This window comes from Chlorella variabilis (genome assembly GCF_000147415.1).
Source record: "Chlorella variabilis unplaced genomic scaffold CHLNCscaffold_9, whole genome shotgun sequence".
In the NCBI taxonomy this organism is placed as follows: Eukaryota; Viridiplantae; Chlorophyta; class Trebouxiophyceae; order Chlorellales; family Chlorellaceae; genus Chlorella; species Chlorella variabilis.
The window spans coordinates 274,298-299,924 of NW_005435079.1; the positions used below are offsets into that span (position 1 = coordinate 274,298).

The following is a 25,627-nucleotide window of genomic DNA, read 5'->3' on the forward strand; positions in this document are numbered from 1 at the left end:
ACCTTCTCTTCCACTCCAATTCCTCAATCCAACAGCCCTGAGGGGCTTATTGGTGTGGCGCATGCTGCCTGCCTCTGAACGGAGCCCTCAGCCGTGCCACCTGCTGTTGTCCCTGCTGGTGCCATTGTTATCCGATGCCGCTGCTGATGCTGCTCTGGCCTGCTTGGGTGTTGCAAAATGGTTGCAAAGCCACACTGAGGTAGCACAGGTCGAAAACGTACAGGTGGCAAATTTGCAAAGAGCGTACTGTACAGTATACAGGACAGCGAAGAGACAAGCAGCACTGGCATCGGGGTCCTTGCTTCTGCGCTGCCAGCCAAGCTGCGGTTCCTGGCTATGCAGCAGCTGTAGCGGCCATTGGCACAGAGGGCCGCGGGGTGGTGCCAGACGCTGCTGTGCCCCCGTCCGCTCGCTGGTGGGCTGTCACCCAGAGGCCATCCTTGGGGCTGAGCGTGAGGCCAGCCCGCAGCGGCAGCGGCTGCACCTGCTCGGCCGCCAGGCGGAAGGTGAAGCGCTGATAGATCCTGCAGGGTGGGCAGAGGGCTGCCAGCACCGTGTGAGCGTGGGACTCCCACTGATTCGCTGAGCCCTGCAGCTGGGTAACCCAGTGCCTGCAGCAACAGGGAGACACTTGCACACACACACACATGCCAACCCGCAGCCACTACCCGAGTGACCCACCTGATCAACACAATCTGCAGCTCCTGCAGCGCAAAGCGGTAGCCAATGCACATCCTGGGCCCTAGGCCAAACGGCATGAAGGCATTTGGGTGGCGCTTGGAGGCTTCCTCTGCATCCAGGAAGCGCTCCGGCCTGCAGCCGAGTAATGAGGGTGTTGCTAAGTGATACACCTTGGGGAGGTGGTTTGTAGGCACAAGTATCTACCGCAAACAAAGTTTGCTTGCCTGAAGGCTGCTGGCTGCACCCAGTGCTGCTCACTGCGGTGCAGCGCAAAGATGGCGAAGTGCACCTGCAAACGAAGCCCAACAACCCAACGGCAGGCAGTACACGACTCAGGGCTCAGTACACGACTCAGGGTGCAGAAGAGGCAAACCAGACCGACAGGCGGCAAAGGCGGCAGCCACCCAGCGCACCCATGTGTGCTGCGGGAGGTGGTACTGCTGCCCACCGGCGCCCAGTAGTGTGCAGCCGCCCGGCGCTGTGCACTCGCGGTTGGTGGTGTGGGCAGGCGGGTACAGACGTAGCGACTCGTTGATGACCGCTTCCACGAACGGAAAGTGGGGCAGGTCATCCAGGCCCGGCTCCTGCATTAATAGCGAGGAGGGGATGAGGCACAAAAGCGTGGGCAGAGGGAGGCTGGCATGTGCTGAGTTAGCTCAGGTTCTGGCCCCACCTTGCCGCCAAAGGCATCAATCTCGTCCAGCAACCGGGCCTCCGTCTCGGGGTGCGTGGCCAGGCAGTAGATTGTGAATGCTAGAGCGTTTGCTGAAGTCTCATATCCGGCTGCAGGGCAAGCAGAACACAAGAGCGCATCGTGAGACCAGGGTGTCAGGAGCATGCATGCCCCAACGGACGACCGGGTCGAGCAGCTCACCTGCAATAAGAGTGTTGCATTGCACTGCCACTTGGACGTCCTTCAAGCCCTGCCCCGTCTCCTTGTTGGTTGCACGCATGAGCATGTCGATTACGCTGTTTGGGGCGGGGGTGACGTTCTGCACAGAGGGCGCAGCAGACACCAGCTGTCGCTGCACACCACCTTACACCCCTGTGCCTGCCGGCTTGCAAACTTCCCAGTGCATCCTGCTCTGCCTCCTAACACTCACTTTATAGGGGTTCTGCTGCACAAAGACGGAAGACAGGGACCACCAGCGCCAGTCCGACTCCACCAGCACCACCTGATCCCCCCGCGCCAGCGCAGCCCGCTTTGCAGCCTGCAGGGGCACACGACAGGGGCAGTGGAGGCGGACGCTGGTCAAACAGGGGTCGCCCACGAGATCCTATTGGCGGGTGCCAGGGCCTCGCACATACCACAGCAATGGCAAGCAGCAGGCTGACAGTGCGCGGCGGAGGCGGCGGCCTGCCTGAATGAGTAGATCTGCCGTGGACATGAAGGTGGTGCGGGCATACTCGAGCCTCTTAGCAAGCCCGCCCTGCAGGCCAGCACATGAGCACAGGCTGTATATCCACAGACAGCTTTACAGAGAGCTGGTACTCCACCCTGCCATCCCCGGCCGTTGCTTACCACCATGGTGAAAAAGAGCCAGAACAGCGCCGGCTCCAGCCAGTCTGGCATTATCCTGAACAGGATGCCGATGCCTTGTCCTGGCATGAAGCCGCCAGCCGAAAAGATCACCTGGAACAGGGCAAGGACCGGGCAGGACCGGAGTGACCAGACAAAAACACAGCAAAAGCTTAACGCAAATGGAGACGGCCAGCCCCTACTCTGGCTTCAGTGCTGCCAACCCGCGTCCAGGCCCCCGATCGCTCGTGCTTTGAATGCTCACTTTGACTGCGGCCACCAGGTTGGGCCGCCCCGCCTGGCGGTCCTCACGCTCACCGTCTGTGATGAACTCAACCCTGCACAAGTGGAGAGGTGTCGTAGCAAGCAGGGTGAGTAAATCGAACCGCTGCAATGCTGCCAATGTGAGCTGTCACCATGCATCGTCGCCAGCAGCGGCACGACCAGCCGCTGCCTTCGCACCCAAAGGCCGTTCGTCCAATGACCTCCAAAGTCGTGCGTCCCAGCAGCATGTGAATGTCCAACGGCACTGTGCCGCTGCCCGCTGCACCCTCCAGCCGCTCCAGCAGGCGGCCGACTGCAGGGATGAGGCGTGAACCCGTGAGTACCTTACGCCAGGGCAGGCGCCCTTGCCACCCAAACCACCAAGCCCTGCCCGACTGCCTACCTGAGTCATTCATAATGGGCGAATAGCTGTGCAGGGCCGTGGTATGAAAGAGCGGGTTCATGGCGGCCCTCAGGCTCCCCCACAAGCCGCCGCGGCTGACCAGCAAGCCCGACCGAAGTGCCGTCAGCCGCTTGTTCTTGCTGCACGGCATCCCAGCAGCCCATGGCAGGCATGGGCAGTGTCAATGATTTAGACGCGGCACTGAGCAGATGGTGAGCGCAAAGTGGGTAGCAGGCTGCGCAGCTGCAGAGCGGGTGCGCACGAGCTGGCGGAGCCGATGGCGGAGAGGATGGATGGGCGGTCGTGGAACTTGGCAAAGTGCTTGACCGCCACTTGGCGGATGAGATCCGGGTCTGTTTTTGAGAGGTAGGTAGGGAGGGCATGAGGGAGGGCAAGTAAGGCAGGCCAGCCCAGTCCACTGTCAATGCCACATCATAAAACCAAAAGCCTACGGCATCAAAACCCACCGGTCAAGACGACGCAGGGGTTCTTTCTGCAAGGAGGCAAAGAATGGGTAGGCAGGTGGAGCAGGCTGGTAGAACGCATGGAATTAGCCACAGCACAGCTTGATGTCCCAGCCCGCAACCCCCAGCGACCACACCAGCCCTCACCCAAAGAACACCAGGAAGATGCTGCCGTACTCCCGAGCCCAACGCTTGTAACATTCGTGGAGGGGTTGACGGACAAACACGAGCAGGTGGCCAAGAAGAAACGGCAGGGGCTTGACGAGCGGGATGTGCCGCAGCCGCCAGCGCGGCAGAATGCGGAACCCCACCACTAGCAGCTGCAGGACAGGTGGCGGGGACGTCACGTTGTTCATGCCAACGATGGGGTGGAGCGGCATTTCCGCCTTACCTCCTCCCAACAGGTCCCTCCCTCGCATGCATTTCAGGCTCCTGCCCCAACGGCAGGCACGGGGCGGCCAGAGGCGGCGGGCAGCGGCGGCAGCAGGAACCCGTGGTCTGCAGTGGATAGGAGGCGCGAGTGCCCATGCATTCGGTCGACACAACTCGCACTCACCCAGACAGCAGCCAGCGCAGCTAGAATAGCCGTCGTGTGTAGAGAAACCATGTCGCACTGCGAACAGGCCCCAACACCCGCCCTGCACAGTGCAACACCTGAGCCAGGGACCACCGGAAGCAACAAAGCAGCGGCCGAAACGGCTCCCCCACACCAACCCCGGTCAGCCAGCCTGGCCAGCAGCGTGAGTTGGCTTCTCATCATCTAACTCATTTCAATTGTTAGGCATTTCGACTGCCTTGGCAGTCTCTCAAACAGCCAGACAAGGCGAATGCCTGCCAGCCTTGAGCCGAACATAGTGCGACCTTCAATCGGACCCATCTGCATCTGGCATTATAGCATAGCCACAGGATGGCCCTGGCGTGTTTAGTAGCGCGCCGGTTGGCGCCAGCTGCCGCCGCAGCCGCTGCCGCTCCACGAGGCGGCGGCAGGCGCTTGCTGCTCCAGTGCCACTCCGCCGGAAGCAAGGCCGTCAAGGCCACGCAACCAGGTGGGGGGAACCATGCTGCTTGCGACACTCAGCGTGTAACACCCTGTGGCCGTCATGCCAAGCCTCTCCGCCTCGCTCGCTGCAGAGGTGATGTACAGCTTTGAGCGGGCACCACCCGAGACGCCCATCTTCCCCGAGCTGCTGCAGCCGGGGCGGCGGGCGGTGCTGCTGGCAGTGGACCCCGACATAGGCGGCGCGGTGGCAGCGGTGAGCTGGCTCAACCCGCCGGCGATGGCACAGGCTGCGGCAGGAGCAATCGGCAGCGTTGATGGCGACTGTTCTGATGGCAGCTCCAGCTCAGCTAACACCCGAGCAGCTAATGGGGCGCCGCCGCAGGCAGCACCAACGTTGCCTGTGCCGTCGCTGCCGCCGCTGGACCAGCTGTCTGTGGAGCTGCACGACATGCCGGTGGAAGTTTGGAAGTACGGAAAGCGGGACAAGCGGCAGCCCGAGGCCGAGGGCCTCATCCACATCCTCCAGCGCTACGCAGACATGGCGGCCGGAACCGGGGCCTTTGGCCTGGGGTTCAGCGGGGACAGCAGCAGCAGCATCAGGCGCAGTTGGGAAGTTGAGGAGGCAGAGGAGTCTGGTGCTACACGGAAAAGAAGAAGAAGCAAGACGGTGGAGAATGCTGGCAATGGCTCAGAGCTTGAGCCAGAAAGCAAATCAGCAGCAGCAGCAGCAGCAGCAGCAGCAGCAGCAGCAGCAGAGGAGATTGTCAGAAATGGCGGAAACAGTGTCCCTACTAGCAGCGTCACCAGCCTCGGTCTAGGTGACGGCCAGGCTAGTCCACCAGAGCTGCCGCCGGTAGTTCGTGCAGTGGTGGAGTACTCCATGCCCGGCCACGTCTGCGGCAAGTATGCCTGGTATGGCATCGGCTTTGCGGTGGGCCTGCTCAATGGGCTGCTGGCGGCCCAGGGCATCCCCTATCACCGTGTGCCAGGTGAGCAAGGTGACGTGGTGCATGCGTGTGTCTGCTCCTGGACCCCCATTTTTGTTTCCAGTGCTGCCTCCGCGACAAATCCCCCACCGCCTCCCAACTCTCTGGTTGGCTGTGCAGCCAGCACCTGGAAGCAGGCCATGGGGCTGAAGAAGCAGGGCAAGGATGGCAGCATCGCGCTGGCACGCCACTTGTTGCCCACCGCCTCAATCTTTCTCAAGTGAGCGCAGCAAATGCCGTACTTTCCATCTCGCTTGCACTTTGCCCGCCACCACTTCAGCCATGAAATGCCGCAACACATGCACCAGTAGGCGTGCTGCCTGTATCTGCTCGTGGCTGGAATCTCTCTTCAGCTCTAATGCTCGCTCGCTGGACTGCAGGCGCAAGAAGGACCACGGGCGGGCCGAGGCGCTGCTGATGGCCGCCTGGACCTTGGGCATCAGGATGCAGCACATCGCTTTCGTCAGTGACAGCATCGAAGCAGCCTCTGGCGACGAGGCATCCGAGACAGAGAGCGACGCAGATGAGGCGATGGAGGCGTGAAATAGGCAGCAAGGCAGCATAGGCATGTGTGATCATCAGCCAGGAGCCGTTGTCCACCAGCCAACCAGCTCGGCCGCTTGTCACAATCTGTGCATTGCGCATCATTGAGTAAAAAATGAAACATTGATTATGAATGCAGTGCAAATCAACAAGCATGGTCAAAATGAATGAGTGGAATCTGCTGGTGTTACTATATATAGATCCTGCCCGGCTACGTAATGGCCCCGCTCTGGTACTGCTGCGCTCCAGCTGAAGCCACCGGTGGTCGATGCCGCAGCAGGACTAACGTATCGGTCGCTTCTGCTGCTACTGCTGCGGGCATCGCACTAGCATACTCCTCTGAGCAGCTGCTGGGACTGCTGGGCGAGGCAGGGGAGGCGACTGAGCGGGGCGAGCCCTGCCGCTTCTGCAGTGCTACACTGACTGCCTGCAGCTGCTTGTAGAACCCTTGGTCTGCTGCTTCATCTGCTGCTGCTTCTACCACTGTGCCGCACGTTGCTGCCACTCGTACTGCACCTCCCGTGCCCGCTGCCTGGGCTTCTGCGGCGTGGCGCAGGCGCTGCAAGCGGGGCGCATGCCGCTGGAACTCCAGCACGGCAGCAACCAGGTCCAAGAAGCCAAAGTCGGGCCACAACACCGGGGTGAACACCAGCAGCGCGTGGCGGCACTGCCACAGCAGGAAGTCGGAGAGGCGCGTCTCGCCGCTGGTGCGCACCAGCAGGTCCACCGGCGGGCAGCCACGTGTGTACAGCTGGCCATCCAGGCCTGCTGCCGTCAAAGAGCCACTGCCACTGCTGCTGCTGGGCGCTGGGTGAGCAGCAAGGTCATCTAGCGCTCGCTGGAGCTCCTCCGATGCCCTGCAACAAGCTAGGAACTGCCAATCTACAGCTGCAAAAGCAACGCCACCAGGTCCCACACCTGCAGCAAGCACAGCCAACGCCTGCACAACCGCCCCAGCAAGCGACTCGTTGTTAGGTCCTCCCCTCCGCGGGCACGCACGTGTATGAGAAGCACAGGTTGAGCACAGCCCGGTCATGTTGAGCGGTGGCTTCCATGATACGTGTCGCAGCCACCTGCACCGCTGCCGGTGCGAGGCTCAGGTCGCCCACAACACGCACCTGCACGCCATGCCTCACCAGCACGTCATACTCCTGCGGGCAAGCAAGGTGTCGGCAAGCGCAGTGCGTGGGAAGCAGCGTAGCACCCACCTCGTTGCAGACGTTACCCTGGCAGATGCACCACAACGACGGGCAAAGGAATGCAAGCGGCACATCCGGCAATGGACCCAAGCGGCCCACCTTGCACCTGCCACACCCACCTGCAGCATGTGCGCCAGCTTCTCTTCGGCCAATGCCATCAGAGTGTCCACCTCCTCGCCGCAGCGGCGGTAGTTGTCGATGGAGAAGGCATAGACGCTGACGTAGCGCACCCCCAGCTCCAGACACCACTCCAGTGCGTCAATCAGGCGGCGGTAGCCAAACGTGTGGCCCTCCACCTGGCGCATGTGGCGGGCCTGGGCGTAGCGCCTGTTGCCGTCCATGCACAGGGCGACGTGGCGGGGGACGGGTCCGGCTGCCAGCACCGCCGCCGCCGCACGCCGTGCCCAGCCCCCCACCTTTCCCCACAGCCACTTTGGGCCTGGCATCACCACCGGCCCCTGCGTCGCTGCTGCTGAAGGCCGCTACAGGCCGCTACAGGCCGCTTTGGTCGAGGGAGCGAAGTGTCTACAGTGCCTTTGTCCCCTGCTGCCAGCAGCCCAGCGAGGAGTTGCCGCCGTCCGCAGGGGCGGGGAAGAGAGAGACAGAGAGAGGAGCTCCTGCTGCGCGCCGACGCAGTTTTGCAACAAAACTTCCCAGCCTGGCGACTGATGTAGATCAGTGCAACTCAAATGATGACCCCGTACAAAGAAGCAGAAGCAAAACCTGCAAGACAGGTGGCAGTGGTGCCAGAGGTGCCCTCTGCATGGGGAACGGCACTCTGTCGATTGCGATTGTCTGCCGTGGGTGTGCTGGTGTACCTGGTACATTGGCCGCTCTCTCGCACTGTCGATCATGTGAGCCAAGCAATCAAGCAATTCCATCCCCGATCGCCCTCAGTACTACGTCATCGACTCTAGAACCCGGTTGTTAAAATGTGGGCTCGCTGGTGGGTTGCTGCTTGAAGCCCGATGCACCTGCCGCCACTGCCGGCGCCGCACAAGGCCGCCGCCGATCGCTCGAAACGATTTTCATCTGAACTGACACGGACAAACTGAACAGTTGATGCAGCTGGGATGGGGTCATTGGCAATCGCTGGGCATCACCAACAGGGAAGGCTGGCGGGGTAAGCAACATGGCGCTATGCCAGGAGGGATTGGAGAAAAGATCAAATGAACAAAAACGTGCTGGATGCAGGGCATAAAATGGGGGCATATTGCACAACAAGGTGAGGTATGACATGTTGCACAACATGTGAAGTATGAACATTAGATCGCCTGGTAGATTCATTTTCAGGGATGTGGCCGCCTGAGCGGCATCCCGCTGGGGAACGCTGTGGGTGTTCAGCCAGCGGGCAGAAGCAAGCGCCCTGCACGTGCACAAAACCTCTGCAGCATATTCACTCGTCCTCTTGGGCCTCAGCCGCCACCTCTGCTGCAGCTGCTGTGGCAGCGGCTGCCGCATTGCCTCCCAGCGCAAACATGTCTCCCTCCACCGGCTTCCGAAAGGACAGTGTCTTCGTTGTGCTGGCCACAAGCTGCAGGCAAACAAGAAGCACGCCAGCCGTGAGTTCAATGCGGCAGGTGGCTGCAACTGTCCGGGCAGATTGCACCCGCACGACATACCTTGATGCCACATTGCAGCCCCGCCTCCTCAAAGAGCGGCCCCAGCGGCGTGGCGATGTAGTCGCAGTAAAATGGCTCGTTGAAGTCTGAGAATCTGCCTAGCGTGTCGTCGTAAACCAAGCGATCGCCCAGTTGCGCGCTGTCGGTCAGGATGACGATGCCGCCGGGCTTGGTCACGCGCGCCATCTCCTTGATCGCCTGCCTGCGGACGTCTGCGGGCAGCTCGTGGAAGAGGTAGACGGCATACACAATGTCCTGGCTGCTGTCAGGCACATCCAGCTTCTCTGCGGCCGTCTGCAGGAATGTCACGCCCGTGCCATCGAGGCCACCCAGCTGCGCATCCGAGGCCCGCATTTTCTTCCAGTACTGCAGCCATGTGGGGAAATGAATGGGCACGCGGGAGGGGAGGGCATGTGCAGGCACATGAACTCAGAATGGAACCTGCATGTTGCTCCTGGCCTCCGAGAGGTAGAAGGGCGACAGGTCCGACACGGTGAGCTGCAGGGCTGGATAGTTGTCCTTGACAAACGTGGCAAAGCGGCCCGTTCCCGCGCCGATTTCAAGCGCCTGCAGGCACAGCAGGGAGATTGCGTGAACATCAAACACAGCGCCATGATAACGGTCACAGATTCAGCAACCCCCAGGTCATGCGACCCAGCTGCAGCCATTGCATCGCCAACCTGTCCCTTCACCCACTTTGAGCTGCGAGGCGTCCTTGCCCTCCATAAACTCTCGCAGCGGCACCAGCGTGCTGCGCTGCATCGCATCCTGCAGGCATGAGCGCAACATGGACTCTATTTGCATTGCTGCTATCTCAGCAGCTTGGAATCGGCTGCCATCGGCCATCGTCAACACAGGTCTCGTCAAGCCACACCTGGCGGCCCACAAACAGCGTCTCAGTGGACGTCTCATACACCTTGGCTGCACGGAGCAGGCAGCAGGGGTGGCGGAGGGCGGCGAGCTCGAGGAACAGGAGCAGCCTTGTGAGCAGGCACCGGCGGCACCGGCGGCTATAGTATGCATCGATATTTGAGGGCTCACCGCTCTCAGCACTGAGCCAGCCGTCGGTCTGATAGTGGAAGGCTGCAGCAATGGCGGGGTATGTGCAGGCATGACGCCGCCGACCTTCCCTTGCCAATATTCAGTTGAATGCACACATGAGTCCACTGGGCACAAAAACAACGGCTTGTCTCACTGTTCTGGAAGTAATCGGGCAGGAGGGAGGACCGCAGCCAAATCTGCTCCGGCTGGCCAGCATCTCTGCAGCAGGCCAGATTATAAGATGGAGGTAAGTGAGTGTACAGCCACTGCGCTGACCGCAACGGGCAATGACAGACGCTGGTAAGCTTGCCTGCGGCGCAGGGTTTCAGTGGCCTCGCGAATGAACGCGGAGGCTCGTTGAAGAATGAACAGCGGGTTAGCCTGGCGATGGCCAAGTGTGATCATGTCCCATGGCAGCGAGTACGCCCCTGCCTTGATGTTCTCGAAATCTTGGTAAAATGTGAGCAGCGCCTCTGTGAGCGGCCCAGCCCAGCCACGCCTGCGTGGCAGCAGGAACACGGGCGGAGGCCTTTCTGATGAGAGCACACATGGTGCAGCACAAGCGGACAGATGGCGTTCTAAATGTAGGGCCCAGCCCACCTGAACATCGTCTCAAAGCGAGTAAGAGCTTGGGACTGAGAATTCTGCCCAATGGCTTGGCGGGTTGCCAGCAGGCTTGCCACCCCCTGGACCACGGCAAGGGACACGAATCAGCAGGGTCCCCGGGCTGTGGGCCTGTCGCCTCGAGCCCAACTGCGCCTTCCAGGCCTGTTGCCGCTCCGACACGATCATATCCCGGCTGCCATTCTTGGCGCCGCGTGGAGCACAACACGCACGCCAGCGCAGCACCTCACCTGGATCATGAAGAAACCGCTACGCGTGAGATGATAGGCCCTGCACAATGATGGCAAGGAGAGCAGGCCAGGTTGTGTTTTGGTCAGAATGCAGTTGTGCATGTGCTGCTCAAGACCGCAGCTGCAAGGTGGCATCGCAGCTCGGTCGCACCAGAACCTGGCAGCGTCGGTGGACCCCAGGATGCCCGCCGTGCTGACCGCGTTTGAGAGCGTGTCGGTGAACGCTTGAATGCGATCTGCGCAGCAAAGGGATGGCTGAGCACCAGCATTGCCTTTTTTGGCAGCGCCTGCCATCAAGGCCGTCCCTCCTTGCCCACCTTGCAGTGGTGCCGCCTCGTTATCGATGCTGGCCTCTAACCAGCGACTCGGATAGAACGACCTCCACATGTCTACGCTGAAGTGCTGCATTGCACCACATGATAAAGTTGGAGAGAACAAGCCAATGGAGTGTGGGCAAACCAAGGGCTAGTGCGACGAAACACTCACCAGCTGGAAGCGTGTGCGGTCATCGTCCCCCGGCTTCACCGCCTGCTCGGGTGCTGCTGCAGCAGCCGCAGTGGCATTGGAGCGCACACGCCCGTCTTCCTGGGTCACCCACTGCTCCAGCATAGCCCGCACAGGCGTGGACCGCCGGTAGCTGCCAGAGCTGGCTGGGCGGGGGCGGCAGGAGGCGGGGCTGAGCCCCAGCATCCTGGCGCTGCCCACTGCAGTGTGCAGCGCCCTCATCTGCACCAGGGAGGCAGTCCTGTGGGCCCTGCAGTCCGACACTGCCCCGGTCAGCGGCAGGGCGCGGTGCCCGCCCGCCGCCCACAAAGGCACCCAGGTGCACCAGTGAGGAGCCCCGCGGCAGCACTCTGGCAACAAAGACAGTCGCGAAGGGCGCCGTTTGAGGCTCAGGTGGCCACACCCACGCAAAGACCCAGCATATTGGCTCACCGAGCCAGAGGTCTGCAGCAGTCGCATCGATTTGTAGGGTGCACGCGATCAGCAGCCGAGAAACTTGTTGTCAACAATGAAAGCAGGGCCCTCCTATGCTTCATAGCGGGGGGAAGTACGCCCCGTCAGCGGACAAGGTTGAAGATACCCACACCTCCAGGCTCCAGGAATATGTGTGCATTCTGCATGCAGGGCCAAGCATGTGAGCAACAAGCCAATGTGTGCACTCTCCCTTGAATGCCTCCTGATCTTCAGCTTGCATCTCCGCGGTGTACGTGCCCTTGCATACAGAGCTCGCTCCTCCTCCGCCCTGATGTTACAAGAGGAGGCCCATCGACGCCAGTGCAAAAATGGCAGCTAGCAGAAACAGGGGGTTGGCTGGCCGGCAAACGACCATGTCACAGCATCACTAGCGCGTCAAAAGCAGACTGAGCAAGGCCAAGGCAGAGCCACAGCAGGAGGAGCAGGAGCATTCAAGCACCGCCTGGCACGCCATCACACAGCCTGACTGGCCCGCCCCGCGTCGTGGCTTCCCTCGGCCTCCCGCTGTGCTGCCGCCAGCTGCAGCTCGTGCACCTGCTGCCGCAGCTCCCCAATCACCCGATCCTTCTCCTCCAGCTGCTTCTGCAGCGCTGCCAGCAGGTCGGACGGCGTGCTGTGCCCAACGCCGCTGCTGCTCGCACCTGCCGCCACGTCTGCTGCCACTGTGACACCAGGCGGCGTCGGGCTGGAGCCGCGCTCTCTATTCGCCGCTGCCCCCTCTCCTCCTCTACAGCAGTGTGGAACAGGGGTCGGTTGGACGCCCATGTACGCAGCTGCACATCGGTGTACGTTGGCCCCCGAAAACCCACCCTGTGACCGCATCCATGGCCGCCGTCATCCAGCCCAATGGCGAGCTGGGGGAGGTGCCCATCAGTTCCTCGTCTGCTGTGTCCCGCCCATCGTCGATGCCCATGTGCTTGTATGGCACCACCAGGCACGGGCAGGGTGCATGGTCAATCAGGAAGCTCGACACGCCGCCGCCGCTGCAGCACAGAGGTGGTGTGTGTCAGGTGACGGCGAGGCCTAAGCGCGCAAGAACAATGTTCCAGGATGCCCGGCAGTTGCACCTCTCCACTATTCAACAGCAGCCTCTGACATGACACAACAGATTCTGCAGTGCTCCTGCTGTGCCACTGCAATTGCAGCAACCGTGCTCCCCACCTAAGCTTCTTCCGGATTTTGCCGCCGCTGCGTGTGCCGATGATGAGCAGCTCAATGTCCTCGCTCTCGCAAAAACTGGTGAGAGCAGACTTGGCGTCGCCCTGCGGACGAGGGGCAGCAATGGGTGAGCAGCAAAGGAAATGCAGTGGGTTACAGAATGGGTCCCATCAGCCCAGCACAACGCAGGTTGACAATCGAAAACAGTGGTGCGGGCAGCTCACTACCTGTAGGCACACGTTCAGGTTCAAGTTGTAGCCCGCCAGCTCAGCAGCGCCAAAATCGATGGAGTTGTCCCGCGTCACCTCGTCGTTGGAGTCCCCCCGCTGCATCAGCGTCATCACCCGCACCAGCTTCATCGTCTGGTGCACCACCTACGGGTGGGGGGAGTGAGGCTGGCATCTAGTGGGTGCCGGATGCATGCAGCGCGGCAGGGACAGCACTGCGCCCGACGAGGCATGCTGCAGCCACGTCATGCCAGCGAGAGCGCCAGGCGGCACCATGTGTGGTCTCCTCCCCAGCTGTTTGCCCTGGCCAGGCAGCAGCATACGCACCGGGTTCTTCTCCATGGCATTCCTCTCCGGGAAGACGTGGCACAGGAAGATGGTGTCGTTGTGACTCAGCACCTTGCTCTTGGCAAACTGCATGAGGCCGCGACCCACCGTGAAGCTGGTGTAGGCAATTGCGATGCGCCGCCCCGTCATGGCCGCCGTGCGTGGGCAGGCGGGGGAGGTGCGCCTGCGCAGCAGCCATGGGAGCGGCAGTGATGGCTTGCCCACGAACAAAAAACACGCATGCCAAACACACATGCGAGGCACGGCTGTTCATCCCCCAGCCAGCCAGCCAGCCACATACCCTAAGTACGCCTCTGGGCTTGCAGCTGGCGCTGTTGCCGCCGTCACGCTGCTGGTGTTGGTTTGCGACGAGCTGATCTTCATTCTCGCGTTGGCGACGGCAGAGCGGCGGATGATGAGGAAGGGGCAGCTCACATTTTGCTTCACCCACTCACTCACTGCAGGCAATGGAGCCGGGCAGGAGAGAGCAGCCGCCAGCGAGCCGGGCTCAGCACACCATGCTAACTGGCAGGCAGAAGGCAACCCGCTGCTGAGCTTGGGCCCGATGACGGCAGCAGCGGCGCTGTGCACCCGACATCATCTTGAGTCCTCCCGAAGGCCAATGCTCGCCAACCACGAGTATGTCGATGGCATTCCTGTCCAGCCAGGCATGGATGCTGGACTTGGCTCCGCCCTCAAGCCGCACCACAGTGCACGGGTAGTGAGCCACCGTTGTGTCCAGGTCTGGAATGAGTGGCCCGCCCATCTTCCACTTGTCACCATCATCATCCTTGCCCGCCTGCACCCCAGCACGCGTCGCCCCCCACACTGTGGACACACATGAAGCCGCAGCATGTGCCCCGCAAGCAGGTGCAATGGGCAAGCAGCAGTGGCAGCTTGCTCGGCGCCTGCGGCCAGGGTGCGGTTGGTGTGCAGGCCGAGTGTCCCCCACCCAACTCACCTTGACGATGAACAGTTGTTCAGAGGGATCCAGCACCGTGCAGCCGTCCTTCTCGACGCGCCGCAAGATGTACTGTTTCATGAAGGTCCAGGCAAAGAAGGAGCTGGAGTGGCCCCACGTGTGCACGATGAGCGCCAGGCGGCGCGTCGGCGCTGCCGCATCCGGCGAGGCGTGGCTGCAGGGGGCGGCAGCGTGGCAGGAGATTAAACACTTTAGCAATAGCCACATGGGACGCCATGGGCAAGCCACACTGTGTGTGTGAGCTGTTGAATAGCACTGGACGCAAGCCCCTAGTGCCCCTAACGGCACCTCGCTCTCCCGCCCGCCGCTAACTCGCTGACGACCACCCAACCCCATCGCGCTGCCGGCTGGCCCGGCAGCTTCGGCAGGTTCACTCTCTTCCTATTCCGTGCCCCGCTGCCAAGCCGGCAGCGGCCAGTTCGGCGTGGCCGGGTTGGACCCACCTCTCGCTGGCTGCGCTTCGTTGGGCTGCCATCTCTTGGTGTAACAAACAAGTGCGTTCCGGCAAGGCGCGCCGTGCCGCACGCCGCAAAGTCCACCGCAGCACTACGCCACTGTCCTGCTCTGCCCTCCAGCGAAGCGCTCTGTTTTGTGATGCACTTCCACGGCCGCCTGCAGCGCCTGCAGATGATCATCAGCCTGCGGCAGTTTAGTGCAAACCCTGCAGCCTGGCGCACCCGACATGCCAGTTTCGCTGCGGCGCAGTTACAGCAGCCCCTGAGTTGGTCGGGGCACCAGCAGCCACGAGGAGCTTGGCGCTGCTATGCGGCACAGCAGTTGCAAGCAGTGGGCTATGACGCCGGTGCCGCCGGGACGGGCGCCGCCGCCACCACCGCCCCCGGTGGCGGGCGGCTCATACGGCCTGGCGAGGTGCACATCTGGTGGCTTGACCCCGCAAAAGTGAGTTTGGACCGGTGCCTTTGTTGTTTACAGCATGAGTCGGCTTGTAACAAACCTGCTCGGCGCCCACCAGCCACCCTATTCCTCCATAGGTTGGTGGCGAGCTGGAGCAGTGTTGCAGTGAGCTGCTGACGCAGCAGGAGCTGCAGGATTGCAGCGCCTCTGATGAGGCAGCAGTACGGCGCGAGCGGCTGCTGGCACGAGCGCTGGTCAGGTGCATGCCCTCGTGGCCCACTGCTGAGCACCTCGGCCTTTGCCGCCTTTGCGGGGCCCTGGCGGCACAGGCAGCTCCGTTTCTGGCACTTCAATTTTCCCAGCACATCTCTGTGCCTGCCCGCAGGTCTGTGCTTGCGGGATACATCCCTGGAGGTGCCCATCCTAGCAGCCTGCTGTTTGAAAGGAACCCGCATGGCAAGCCGCGCCTGCTGTGGCCCAGCGCAGCCCGCAGCGATCATGTGCTGAGCTTCAGCCTCACCCACACTGCCACCCTGATAGGCCTGGCAGTGACAGGTGCGGCGTGGCTGCCTCAGTGCTGCCTGATCCTGCCTGGGGTTGAATCACTGGGTTTCATGCTTGCCACGTCACCGACTAGCGACTCCACCTGCCTGCCTGCAGTCGATGGGCTGGTGGGGCTAGATGTGGAGGGCTCTGCGCGGCGCACACGGCGTGACCCGCTGCGCCTGGCCCGGCGCCGCTTCTCAGAAACCGAGATCGCAGACTTGCTGGGTGGGTGCATGGTGCACCGTGACTATGCCATCAGTGGCATCTGCCTGTGGTGCTGTGCGGGCTTGGGCATGAGTCTGCCTGCCTGCCTGCCCCCCCTTGGTTACGAGCTCTTGACACTGTCCTGTTTCACCCACTGCTGTACAGCCTGCCCGGATGATGACAGCCGGGCGGCCCGCTTCCTGCAGTTGTGGACGCTGAAGGAAGCGTACGTGAAGGCCCTGGGGCGTGGCATCAGCGCTCCGCCGGGGCTGCGCAGCTTCAGCTTCAGACTGAGCGGCTTCCCGCAGTACCGCCAGCAGCAGCAGCAGCAGCAGCAGTGGCAGTCGCCCAATGCACCAGGAGGCACTGGCAGCTGTTTGCCACCCGTGCAAAGCAGTACTCGGCACAGCACGGCGGATGGCAGCAGCAGCGACAGCAGCGATGGCAGTGGCAGCAGAATAGAGTTCCACACATTAGCTCCCGACATGCGGCACTGGGAGTTTGCATTGCTGCAGCCCGCCCCAGACCACATGGCTGCGGTGTGCGTGCAGCGGCATCCCAGCAACACCAGGGGCAGCCGCATGCGCGGCGAGCATGAACCTCTGCAACCCCTGTGCCTGCTCCACTTCGATGCCACAGCAGTGCTAGAGGGCGGCGATGGCAGCCTGCTGGAGCCTCAGATTCTGGCCCAAGGGTCCTTCCCTTGTTGATTGCAGGCTTCTTGGCTGTTGCTGTGGTGCTGTCTATCTCTATCTCATGCTGCTCAACCAATTGTTGCAACTCCAGGCATGTACATCTCCCTGATAGCTGCATGACACATAGCTGGGCAGCAATGGGGAGAAGAAAGGAGGGGAGAACGAATGGCAGTGCAGGTAGGCAACAAGTTGATGAAGTGAAATGGATTGAATGGATGAAAGATGTATGTAGGGGGGTTAAGAGTGCCTGCCCACGGTAACTAAAGCTGTTTCGACACGTTGCTGCTCCCTCCGCCCCGGCTCTCATCCATGCCAGCTTTCACCAACTCCCCAGCCTTGGTGAGCGCAGGGTACAACTCCTCGTACAGCGTCCACAGCAGCGCCGTCTGCAGCGTGCGCTTGGCGATGCGCGGCGCCGCGCCCGACAGCAGCCCGCGCAGGCCGTGCTGCGCTACAATGTGCCGGAAGATGCCTGCTGTCGTCTTGGGTGGAACGGCTGCTGCTGCCGCTGCTGCTGCCGCTGCAGCAGGGCCGCCTGCTGCTGAGGTGGCAGTGGCCAGATTGAGCTGCATGCTAGTGCGGATGACGTCCGCCGGCTGCGTCAGCACCGTCGCCGCCACTGCTGCCAGCGTGCCAGACACAAAGTTGACGCCCACACTCGGCATCTCTGTGGCCTTGAGCTTGTCCTGCAGCACATTCAAGCCCCAGCCACCGGGAGGGAGACTGTTGACTGGTCATCTCCCTAGCCTCCCTTCCTCAGCCGTGACCTCCTGGCACAGGGCATCACAGCCAGGCAACGAGCCCTGCTGCCCCACCCAGCACCAGCGCGCCCTGCAGCGCACCTGCAGGCGGGTGTAAAACATGTAGTAGAGGGCGGAGAAGGGCGCCTGGCTCAGCGCGGTGGGCCCCAGGCCGGCGTACATGCCGCGCAGGCCCTCGGTGCGCCAGATGGAGGAGAGGGCGTGCATGGTGCTGGTGTAGGCATGGCCACCTGCCCCAGAGTACTCCATGCGGGTCTTAACAATGGTAAAGGGGCAGGCAGCCACCGCTGCCAACGTGCGGGACATGCCACCTGCAGGCAGGGCGAGCAGGCAGCAACCCGGTTTTTGCAGGTTTGGCGCCGTTGCTCTGGCATGCCTGCAACTTGGCTAACACATCAGGAAGGCAGCATCCCCCCTCTCCCAAGCGGGCAAACCTGAGGCATGCTGCCCAACACACACGCGCGGGCGAGCGGCATGTGCCCACCACCCACCAGTGACCATGGCCCCCATGGCGGTCATTCCCACGCTGCCATCTGGCTGCTGCCGCTCGAACAGCGGCTTAATCGATTCCAAGAAGAAGAAGTGCAGTCCGGCGCCCAAGCCCAGCCGGATCACTGTAGGCTGCGTGCCCTTCCACAACGTGCGCACGCCTCCCTGCACGGCATAGTAGCAGGCAGTGCAGAAGAAGCGGCAGGGTTGGCAGGCAGCAGCATGCGACAGCCACAGCTGTTGTGCAGCATGTGCCTGCCTGCCATGCGACACAGCCTGATGGCACGGCACAGGAGAGCACCACAGCCACGTGCCGCACCTCTGCCATGATGGTCTGCATGGTGTGCAGCGTGTTGCGCACCACGCCATGCGCCATGTCTGCCTGCATGCGGGTGCGGATGACATCCAGCGGCTGCACGCAGGCCGACACCACTGCACCCGACAGCGACCCAGACACCACCGAGGCCGTCTTGCTCTTGTGCTTCTTGGCGGGGGCGGCCGCCGCAGCCGGGGCCATTCAGGCTGCAGTGCTTCTGTCTGTCTGCCTCTTTGGTGCCACCTCCGTTGGACTTCGTGTGTGTTGGACTTCGTGTGTGTATCGACTGGAGCCCCGCCGCCGCTGCCGCCTGCTGCCAGTTGCTGCAAGCGACCGAAGCTGGGCGCGCCGCTTGGCCTTGCAGACCGTTTCCTTGTCTCGGGGAGCTTCAAATGCCGGCCTGGCTGTGGTTGCCTTGCACGCGGGTGATGCACAGTCGGCGGGTGCACGCTCAAGCAGGATCCACTGACGCTGGTTTGGTGCAGTGATGGAATGCCCGGTTACTCCCATCCAAATGGGATTGCAGAGGAGCTGGGTGACAACAGCATGCTGTGCTGTGCCACTCAGCAACCTTTTCTGGGATTTCGCCTCCTCCGATGGCTCTGCATTCTGGCAGTGCTTCTGGCAGCATGCACTGTGCGCTGCATTGGTCCCTAGCACCATCAGTGTCCGTGTGCACCGCCTGCGATGTCTGGCAGGCAGAGAAACATACGCAAGAAGGCCCTGACGAGCTTCGAAGCCGATGAGGATGAGGAGCAGGCAGGGGCGGGAGGCTTTGGGCTGCCTCCCGCAGCCAAGGCAGCTCAGAGGGTCAGAAACAAGCAGCAAAAGGCGGAGAAGAAGGCGCTGCTGAGTTTTGAGGACGATGCTGGAGGCGAGGATGGCGGCGGACCGACCGCCAAGCCCAAGTCCAGCAAGCTCAAGGGCATCGTGCGGGCACCCGGCGCAGCGGCGCCGCCGCCTGCAGACGAGCGTGCGCAGCGTGTCTACACTCAGATGTCTGGCGCAGGTGAGGGGCACAGTGGTCGAGGTTGTCAGCAGCTGGAGGCAGTCTGGGTGTGCCACGGCCTGGACCGCAGCTGCTGCTGCCGCACACAGCCAAGCAGCAACTGCGGCCACCGAGGCTGCCGCGTCTGTGCCCTCTTACCCACCTGTTTGTGATCTGCCGCCCCATGCAGGCGAGTACACTGCGGAACGGCTCAAGGAGCTCCAGAACAATGCACGCAGCGTGCCCGCCAGCGCCAAGCCAGCGGCGCCAGCCTTCAAGCTGTCTGGCAGCTTCAAGCCCGCAGCTCCCCCGAAGGACGATCGGTTCCAGTACAATGTCAGCGCAGCAGCAGTGGTGCGCCCGCCTGCAGAGGACCTGTCGCTGCAGCGCCCAAGCAGCCGCAGCCGTGGCGGCGGCGGTGCGCCCGGCGACATGCCACTGCCCCCGCCCTCGGAGCCACCGCCCCCCGCAGCAGGTGCACCGCCGCCGTCGCTTACCCAGCAGGCTACAGCAGCAGCCGCAGAGGATGAAGATGATGAGTCAGACATTCCGGATGAGGAGATGATTGCGTGGGCGAAGGCCAAGCGGGAGCGCCTACGTGGCGCCCACCTGGCGCCAGACTACATCCCCACCGCATCCCTGCCGCCGGGGCTCAGCAGGTGGGTGGCTTGCGGCGCGCAGCATGCTGTAAAGGACAGAGGCTGGGATGCTGATGAAGCTGGTTGCGACACAGGCTGGGATGCTGATGTAGCTGTGTTTGCGACAGAGGCTGGGACGCTGATGCAGCTGTTTGCGACAGATGCCAGCCCCTTCACCGCCTGCCTGATTTCTTGAATGTCCCGGTGTGCTGCCTGCAGGCTGCGTGACAAGAAGAAGGCTGAAGAGGAGGTGGTGGTGGCAGGGAGCGGGTCGGAAGGGGAGGAAGCGGAGGAGGAGATGCGCATCAAGTTCATGGGGGCACCACCGCCGCCCCCTGGCGGACGGCACGGCAGAGGCAGGGGCGCCGGCGCGTCGGCATCGGCGGCGGAGGCAGAGGAGGATGGGGAGGAGGATGAAGAGTGGGCGCAGGAGCAGATCCGCAAGGGCATGGGTGGCCTGGCGGCGCCTGGGGCCCCGCCGCCTGGCAGCCGACCTGGCTCTGCGGCAGGCGAGGGCGGCGTGCCAGGCAGCAGGCCGGCGGCGGCTGCAGCGCTGGCAGCCGGTGGCTCGCAGCATGCGGCCATCCAGGCGGCGGCGGCCGAGGTGTTGAAGACGCTGCAAGCGGGGCTGCAGCGGCTGCAGATGTCTCGCAAGCAGGCAGACAAAAACTTGGAGCGCACGTCCAATAGCCTGCAGGTGGGCATGGATGGGCTGCCATGGCTGGCTCGCTGGCTGGCTCATTGGCAGGCCCCAGACTTCACCGGGGGGGCAGGCAGATAGGGGGCTTTGTTTGCGGAACTGTAGCCACGGGGTCTGTGCCTGGTGCCTGTGCAGAGCTCGCTGGCAGCCATCACGCGGATGGAGGGCGAGCTGGAGGCAGCCTCCAGCAAGTATGTGCTGGTGCAGGGGCTCAAGGCATACGTAGCAGACCTGTGCAACATGCTGCAGGTGGGTGGCGAACTGGGGGTGGGGCCGCCAGCTTCTGGCTTTGGCGACGATGTGTGTGTGCAGGCTCCGAGCACTAGGGTGTGGACCTGCCATTCACCATGCCACCCTGCACCCGCTGGCCCACCAGCCCACCCACGCGGCACTACGTTTGGACCCCCTGCAGGACAAGTCTCCGCTCGTGGAGGAGCTGGAGGATGCCTTGCTTGAGCTGTGCGAGGGGCGAGCAGCAGCCATGGAGCGGCGGCGGGCGGCGGGCGACGCCGAGGCGCACAGCCCCGCAGAGGCAGCAGTGGCGGCGGCCATGGCGGTGCTGTCCCGTGGCGGTGCGCAGAGCGCAGCGGCGACGGCGGCTGAGGTGGCGGCAGAGGCGGCTGAGGAGAAGCTGCTGGGGCTGGACCTTCCGGTAGAGCTGGATGAGTTTGGGCGGGATATGAATGCGGAGAAGAAGGCGGAGCTGGCAGACAGGTGAGGTGGCGCCCGGCGTGGCGGCGCGTGCACTTGCCAGTATGTGCATACACCACCTGTGTGATACATTGGCTTGTGCCTGTGCTCGACTCTGTGCATTCGGATACAGTGCATGCCGCTTGGTCACCATCTGCAGGGCCAAGCAGCGGCGGCGGCGCCTCGAGGTGCTGGAGCAGCAGCTTGAGCAGCAGCAGGCAGGCGGCAGTTCAGCGCCGGCAGAGCCACGGTTTGGTGAGGACACCAGCGAGGAGTCGGAGGGGGAGGTGTCTCACTTCCGTGTGCGGCAGGGGGAGGTGCAAGAGGCAGCAGACGCAGGTGGGATGCCGCGTGGGTTGGCAGGGGGCGCGAGCTAGCTGCTCCGCTGCTCGGCGTGTTGTGCTTGCTGGCTGCCTGATGGCCCTGGATTGGCTCCGCTGGATTGCATCCAGCGCACACCGCCGGAGCCCATGCGTCTCCTTCTTCTCCCCCCCGCCCGCGGACCCTGCAGTGTTCCGGGATGCCGACGACGAGTTTGGCAGCCTGGCGGCGGTGAAGCGGCGGCTGGAGGAGTGGAAAGCGCGGCAGCCGGGCGCATACCGCGATGCCTACGTCTCCCTCTCTGCCCCCGCCCTCTTTGCGCCCTTTGTGCGCCTGGAGCTGCTCAAGTGGCGCCCGCTGCACGGCGGCGACGCGGGTGGGTGTGCAGCGCGGGCCTGACCGGTTGCCTCGTGTGCTTTTGCTTGTGGGGTTTGGTGGATGCTTGCTGTGTCTGGCCCGTTGCCCACCCTGCGACCGACTGCTTCCTCTCCCACCCCTCACCGGCGCCAACTGGTCGCATGCAGGCTTTGATTCGCAGCAGTGGTACCAGCAGCTGTTTGACTACGGAATGCCGCAGGATCCATCTGACCTGGACCCTACAGACCCCGATGCCAACCTGGTGCCGCAGCTTGTGCAGGTGCGGGCCTGAAGTGCGTGGCACGCTGCATTGCGCAGCCTATGCTGACGTGACTGTGAGCGCCCTGCTGCTCACCGCCTGCAGAAGCTGGTGTTACCGCTTGCCAGGCAGCTGCTGGCGGGGGTGTGGAGCCCTTACAGCCGCCGGCAGAGCCAGGCAGCTGCGGCAATGCTGGCAGACCTACTGGTGTATGTGCCGGCAGAGCAGGAGGAGCTGCAGGTGAGGTGGGGGTGGGTGGATGGACGTGGGCTGACTGCATTGGTTCACCCAGCCTCGGCCAGCTTCCAGTTCAGCAAGTTTAGATGACTGGGTGTCTTTGCTTGCGATTCGGTGCGGCGCAGGAGGTGGTGCGTGCGGTGCAGGCCAAGCTGGAGGAGGCAGTGGGGGGCCTGGCGCTGCCGGCCTGGCCACCCGCGGCCCTGGAGACGTCCCGGCGTGCCGCCATCCACCTGGCACAGCGCTTTGGGCGTGGCGTGCGGCTGCTGGCCAGCGTGTGTGCTTTTGACGGCGGCCTGCCACGGAGCGCGCTGCAGCGGCTGGCATTGGAGCGGCTGATGGCGCAGCATCTGCTGCCATATGCGCGGGCAGCGGCTGCCACATCGGCAGTAGCGGCAGACCGTGCCGCTCGCATCGTGGCAGCACTGCCAGCAGACTGGTTCCACAGCGGCACCCCACCTCCCCGTGGCAGCGAGGGCATCGCCGAGCTGCTGACTACGCTGGCGCGGGTACTGGAGGCGCAGGCTGCTGGCGGTGGCACAACAGCTGCAGACACTGCGACGGCTCGGCAGGTGGCTGACGCCCTGCTTAAGCTTGGCGACACGGCACGTTCGAACAAGTTGGGCAAGGCCTTTGGCATTCTGTAGCATTCCCCACCCACGCATCCTTGCGGCGCGTGTTGGGGTCGCTGCGTTACCTGTGTGTGTGCTTGTTGCTCTCTGTGTGCAAACATTCACTGTCACACACTCAGGGCTGAATTCTGGAACTAATGCTGAACAAGGCACGCAGTAGAACAATGCCACACTTCCACTCCGCAGGTGGAAAGCGTCCTCCGGCATGCATGAGGCGCCTCGCCTCAAAATTGGGCGATTTTGAGTTCCCGGCAAGCATCTCACTCCGGTTTCTCAACAGATGTGCCCATTGATTCATCCTTCTTGGCCATCAACGCTTAATTTCCTCTAGGTGGTGGCAGCAACCATTCGGAGCCTCCGGGGCCCGGGCTTTCGAGTGTGCCAGACCCGCCTTCGCTGCAAGAGGTGCGATAAGGGTGTGCATGTAGCGATGCGGCTGGTGCCTGGGCCTGCAAGGGCGGCCAGGAGACCGCCATGACAGACTGACAGTGCACAAAGACAACCGCCCAGCATCACTTGAATTCTGCGTCGCTTCGCCTCCTGCCGCTGCTTTGGCGCCTGCGCCGCGAAATGCACCGACTCGGATTGCCTACACGCAGAGAATGGAGGTGTACTGTGGCACACCGCCCGCCGCGGCGGCGACAAAGGGCTTGAGCCAACCCACGCCTGCTGCCAGCCGGATAGTGGAGGGCAAGGAGAATGGTGAGGCATGACATCTCGTTTCCGAGGCACAGTCAAAGTAGACCCCCTTGCCCGTGGTCTGTACTGCTCCCCGTGCCGTAGCGACATTGCTCATTCCCACTCCACTGCCCACAATCTGCAGTGGCGCCCGCCAACACTCCATTCGGTGGACCACAGCTGCCACAGTTTGCTGCCAACAAGAAGGAGCACCCAGAGCGGAGGCCACTCGTCGACGTGACGCAGCACTATGCTGCCTCCGCCACGCGCATTTGCATTGGCGTGCAGGGCGGCTGCTTCAGCATGGACACTTCCACCACCTGCCTCACAACCAGCTGCCGCCAGGAAGCTGCATTTGTCCTGGAGTCGGGAGAAACTGTGGCAGCGGCGGCTGCCAAGGCGCGCATGGCAGCGGCCAAACGGCATGCGCTGCGGTTTGCCATGCGCTGAGCAGGCACCAAACACCTGAGAGCAGAGCCGATGCACACTTGTTAGCTCAGCCTTGCACACTGTTAGCTCAGCCATGCACACTGTTAGTTTAGACCTATCAAAGCGCTACCTCCCCCAGTTGCATGTTGTTTTTAAGAGCTATAGTTGGACCTTTCTCCGCCTAAACAACAGCAAGCGCTTCGCTTGCTTCATTCTTTCGCTTCCTCGGGCATTCTGTTTTTTTCAAAGTTAATAAGTTGTTTGAGGATTGCTTATGTATGCATGCATTGGGACATGCATTCTGCTGTGCAATTTGCTGCAATACCATATAAACGAGGCCAAACAGCGCCAGCTACCAGTCGTCAGCGGCATCCGCCCAGGCACCCCACTTAGCAGACACAGGAGGCGGCAGCTTGTTAGCAGCAACCCCACCCCATTTGCCTGGGACGGAATGTGCTTCAGCTGGGGCAGGCTGCTGCTGCTGGCCCTCATCTACACCTGCGTGCCAGCGATGCTGCGGCGGCTGCCGCGCCTGTGGAGGCGCTGGCTGCTGCTGTTGGTGCCCAGCAGTGGTGCCCCATGCTGCGTGGTCCCACCGCTGCGGCTCATGGTCTTCTACCGCCTGGTCCTGCTGCTCCCTACGGCGCTTGCTGCCACCGCCTGCCTGGCCGCCACTGCACTTGAGCTTGACAGCAGCAGCACGCTGTGGCACAGCAATCGTCCAGCCCTCATCCTGCACTACTGCAAAGGGGGAAGTGAGACGGGACAGAGGCCGTCGCACGTGCAAGGGTGCATAGCAGAGGGGTGCTAAGCGATGGATCCCAGGGCGCACCTCGTCCCCCTCATCCTTGAACGCCTGCCAGCGCTGCTGCTGTGGCAAGCACTGCTCGCCGCCCGAGTCTCCGTTGCCGCCCCCGGCTGCCTCAGCTGAGCCATACGCTGCGGCTTGCGCACGTTCTGCATCCTCGTCCTCCAGAATGTCGCCGCGGGCCGCATTGTAGTGCTGCACCACCAGGCGGCAGTCCTTGGCGCTGTGGCTCCTTGCATACACGCGCTGCAACGACTGCTTTTCGCCGCAGAGCTTACACTGCCATCTGCAGCAAAGCGAGGGAAGGCCGACGCGTGAAAGGAGCGGCGTACCTGTCGCAGGCTGCACCAGCAGCTGCGCTCTGGTGCACGTATGCAGACAGTCCAATGCACTCACTTATTGGACTTTTTTTCAAGATCCGATTGAAATGCTTTACACTGAAAGCACTGCACCACCAGAAACGTCTGTGGCATTTTGGGGGTTCCACTCGCCGCCGTCGTTGCCGTCACCGCCGCTGCGGACAGTGCTGCTCGATGCTGCACGCGCTGCAAGTATCACACTCGTGGACCGCCAGGCGAGCTTGGGGCCAAGTTAGGGGCCAAGTTAGACTCAGCTTTCAGCGTCTGTTGTTGGCTGCACACCTCGGCGGCAGTTCAGTGCGCCCGGGGCCCGCACAGGCTCAGCTAAGGCCCAGCCCAGAACAAATTTGTCTTCCAGGCAGGTGATGCTGAGCTGGCACAGGACAGTGTGCAGCACAGTGGGGCGTAGTGCCTCTC

General features: G+C 62.6%; 9 protein-coding genes across 9 annotated transcripts; 3 read left to right on the forward strand and 6 right to left on the reverse strand.

The window, feature by feature from the left end:
• Positions 1–157: 157 nt before the first annotated feature.
• Positions 158–3,994, reverse strand: CHLNCDRAFT_57715 (hypothetical protein). The gene is made up of 15 exons (XM_005847999.1): positions 3,888–3,994; positions 3,479–3,651; positions 3,335–3,360; positions 3,130–3,220; positions 2,868–3,007; positions 2,663–2,777; positions 2,466–2,538; positions 2,204–2,314; positions 1,785–1,892; positions 1,556–1,673; positions 1,355–1,464; positions 1,130–1,265; positions 940–970; positions 682–813; positions 158–524 (listed from the first exon to the last, which is right to left on the reverse strand). Exons 1-15 carry the CDS (start codon positions 3,936–3,938, stop codon positions 335–337), a joined length of 1,605 nt encoding a protein of 534 aa, XP_005848061.1. The 5' UTR covers positions 3,939–3,994; the 3' UTR covers positions 158–334.
• Positions 3,995–4,238: 244 nt separating this feature from the next.
• On the forward strand, positions 4,239–5,860 carry CHLNCDRAFT_57716 (hypothetical protein; the record flags this gene model as incomplete). The annotated part of the gene is made up of 5 exons (XM_005847838.1): positions 4,239–4,377; positions 4,463–4,584; positions 4,759–5,320; positions 5,438–5,537; positions 5,698–5,860. The coding sequence occupies 5 exons, from the start codon at positions 4,239–4,241 to the stop codon at positions 5,858–5,860; spliced, it is 1,086 nt and encodes a 361-aa protein (XP_005847900.1).
• A 550-nt stretch (positions 5,861–6,410) lies between these two features.
• CHLNCDRAFT_10741 (hypothetical protein) lies at positions 6,411–7,481 on the reverse strand (the record flags this gene model as incomplete). The annotated part of the gene is made up of 3 exons (XM_005848000.1): positions 6,411–6,717; positions 6,860–7,011; positions 7,179–7,481. Coding segments are annotated over 3 exons (762 nt in total), but the record flags the coding sequence as incomplete, so codon positions are not given.
• Positions 7,482–8,455: 974 nt separating this feature from the next.
• CHLNCDRAFT_145276 (hypothetical protein) lies at positions 8,456–11,266 on the reverse strand (the record flags this gene model as incomplete). Its single annotated transcript, XM_005848001.1, has 13 exons — positions 8,456–8,593; positions 8,682–9,047; positions 9,123–9,248; positions 9,378–9,449; positions 9,556–9,602; positions 9,723–9,764; positions 9,877–9,941; positions 10,147–10,221; positions 10,323–10,408; positions 10,577–10,616; positions 10,728–10,812; positions 10,894–10,978; positions 11,063–11,266. The coding sequence occupies 13 exons, from the start codon at positions 11,264–11,266 to the stop codon at positions 8,456–8,458; spliced, it is 1,431 nt and encodes a 476-aa protein (XP_005848063.1).
• A 741-nt stretch (positions 11,267–12,007) lies between these two features.
• On the reverse strand, positions 12,008–14,723 carry CHLNCDRAFT_145277 (hypothetical protein; the record flags this gene model as incomplete). Its single annotated transcript, XM_005848002.1, has 9 exons — positions 12,008–12,281; positions 12,364–12,537; positions 12,716–12,816; positions 12,952–13,086; positions 13,267–13,450; positions 13,568–13,724; positions 13,858–14,065; positions 14,228–14,402; positions 14,692–14,723. The coding sequence occupies 9 exons, from the start codon at positions 14,721–14,723 to the stop codon at positions 12,008–12,010; spliced, it is 1,440 nt and encodes a 479-aa protein (XP_005848064.1).
• A 318-nt stretch (positions 14,724–15,041) lies between these two features.
• CHLNCDRAFT_145278 (hypothetical protein) lies at positions 15,042–16,563 on the forward strand (the record flags this gene model as incomplete). The annotated part of the gene is made up of 5 exons (XM_005847839.1): positions 15,042–15,050; positions 15,241–15,362; positions 15,489–15,658; positions 15,764–15,874; positions 16,019–16,563. 5 exons carry the CDS (start codon positions 15,042–15,044, stop codon positions 16,561–16,563), a joined length of 957 nt encoding a protein of 318 aa, XP_005847901.1.
• Positions 16,564–16,808: 245 nt separating this feature from the next.
• On the reverse strand, positions 16,809–18,315 carry CHLNCDRAFT_145279 (hypothetical protein; the record flags this gene model as incomplete). Its single annotated transcript, XM_005848003.1, has 4 exons — positions 16,809–17,234; positions 17,391–17,620; positions 17,801–17,963; positions 18,118–18,315. The coding sequence occupies 4 exons, from the start codon at positions 18,313–18,315 to the stop codon at positions 16,809–16,811; spliced, it is 1,017 nt and encodes a 338-aa protein (XP_005848065.1).
• A 486-nt stretch (positions 18,316–18,801) lies between these two features.
• On the forward strand, positions 18,802–24,374 carry CHLNCDRAFT_57717 (hypothetical protein; the record flags this gene model as incomplete). Its single annotated transcript, XM_005847840.1, has 13 exons — positions 18,802–19,123; positions 19,293–19,520; positions 19,578–19,761; positions 19,960–20,437; positions 20,576–20,689; positions 20,853–21,154; positions 21,264–21,469; positions 21,642–21,827; positions 21,976–22,088; positions 22,173–22,307; positions 22,430–22,813; positions 23,536–23,638; positions 23,760–24,374. 13 exons carry the CDS (start codon positions 18,802–18,804, stop codon positions 24,062–24,064), a joined length of 3,060 nt encoding a protein of 1,019 aa, XP_005847902.1. The 3' UTR covers positions 24,065–24,374.
• A 21-nt stretch (positions 24,375–24,395) lies between these two features.
• On the reverse strand, positions 24,396–25,324 carry CHLNCDRAFT_145281 (hypothetical protein; the record flags this gene model as incomplete). The annotated part of the gene is made up of 4 exons (XM_005848004.1): positions 24,396–24,431; positions 24,663–24,776; positions 24,876–25,137; positions 25,299–25,324. The coding sequence occupies 4 exons, from the start codon at positions 25,322–25,324 to the stop codon at positions 24,396–24,398; spliced, it is 438 nt and encodes a 145-aa protein (XP_005848066.1).
• Between the last annotated feature and the right edge of the window lie 303 nt (positions 25,325–25,627).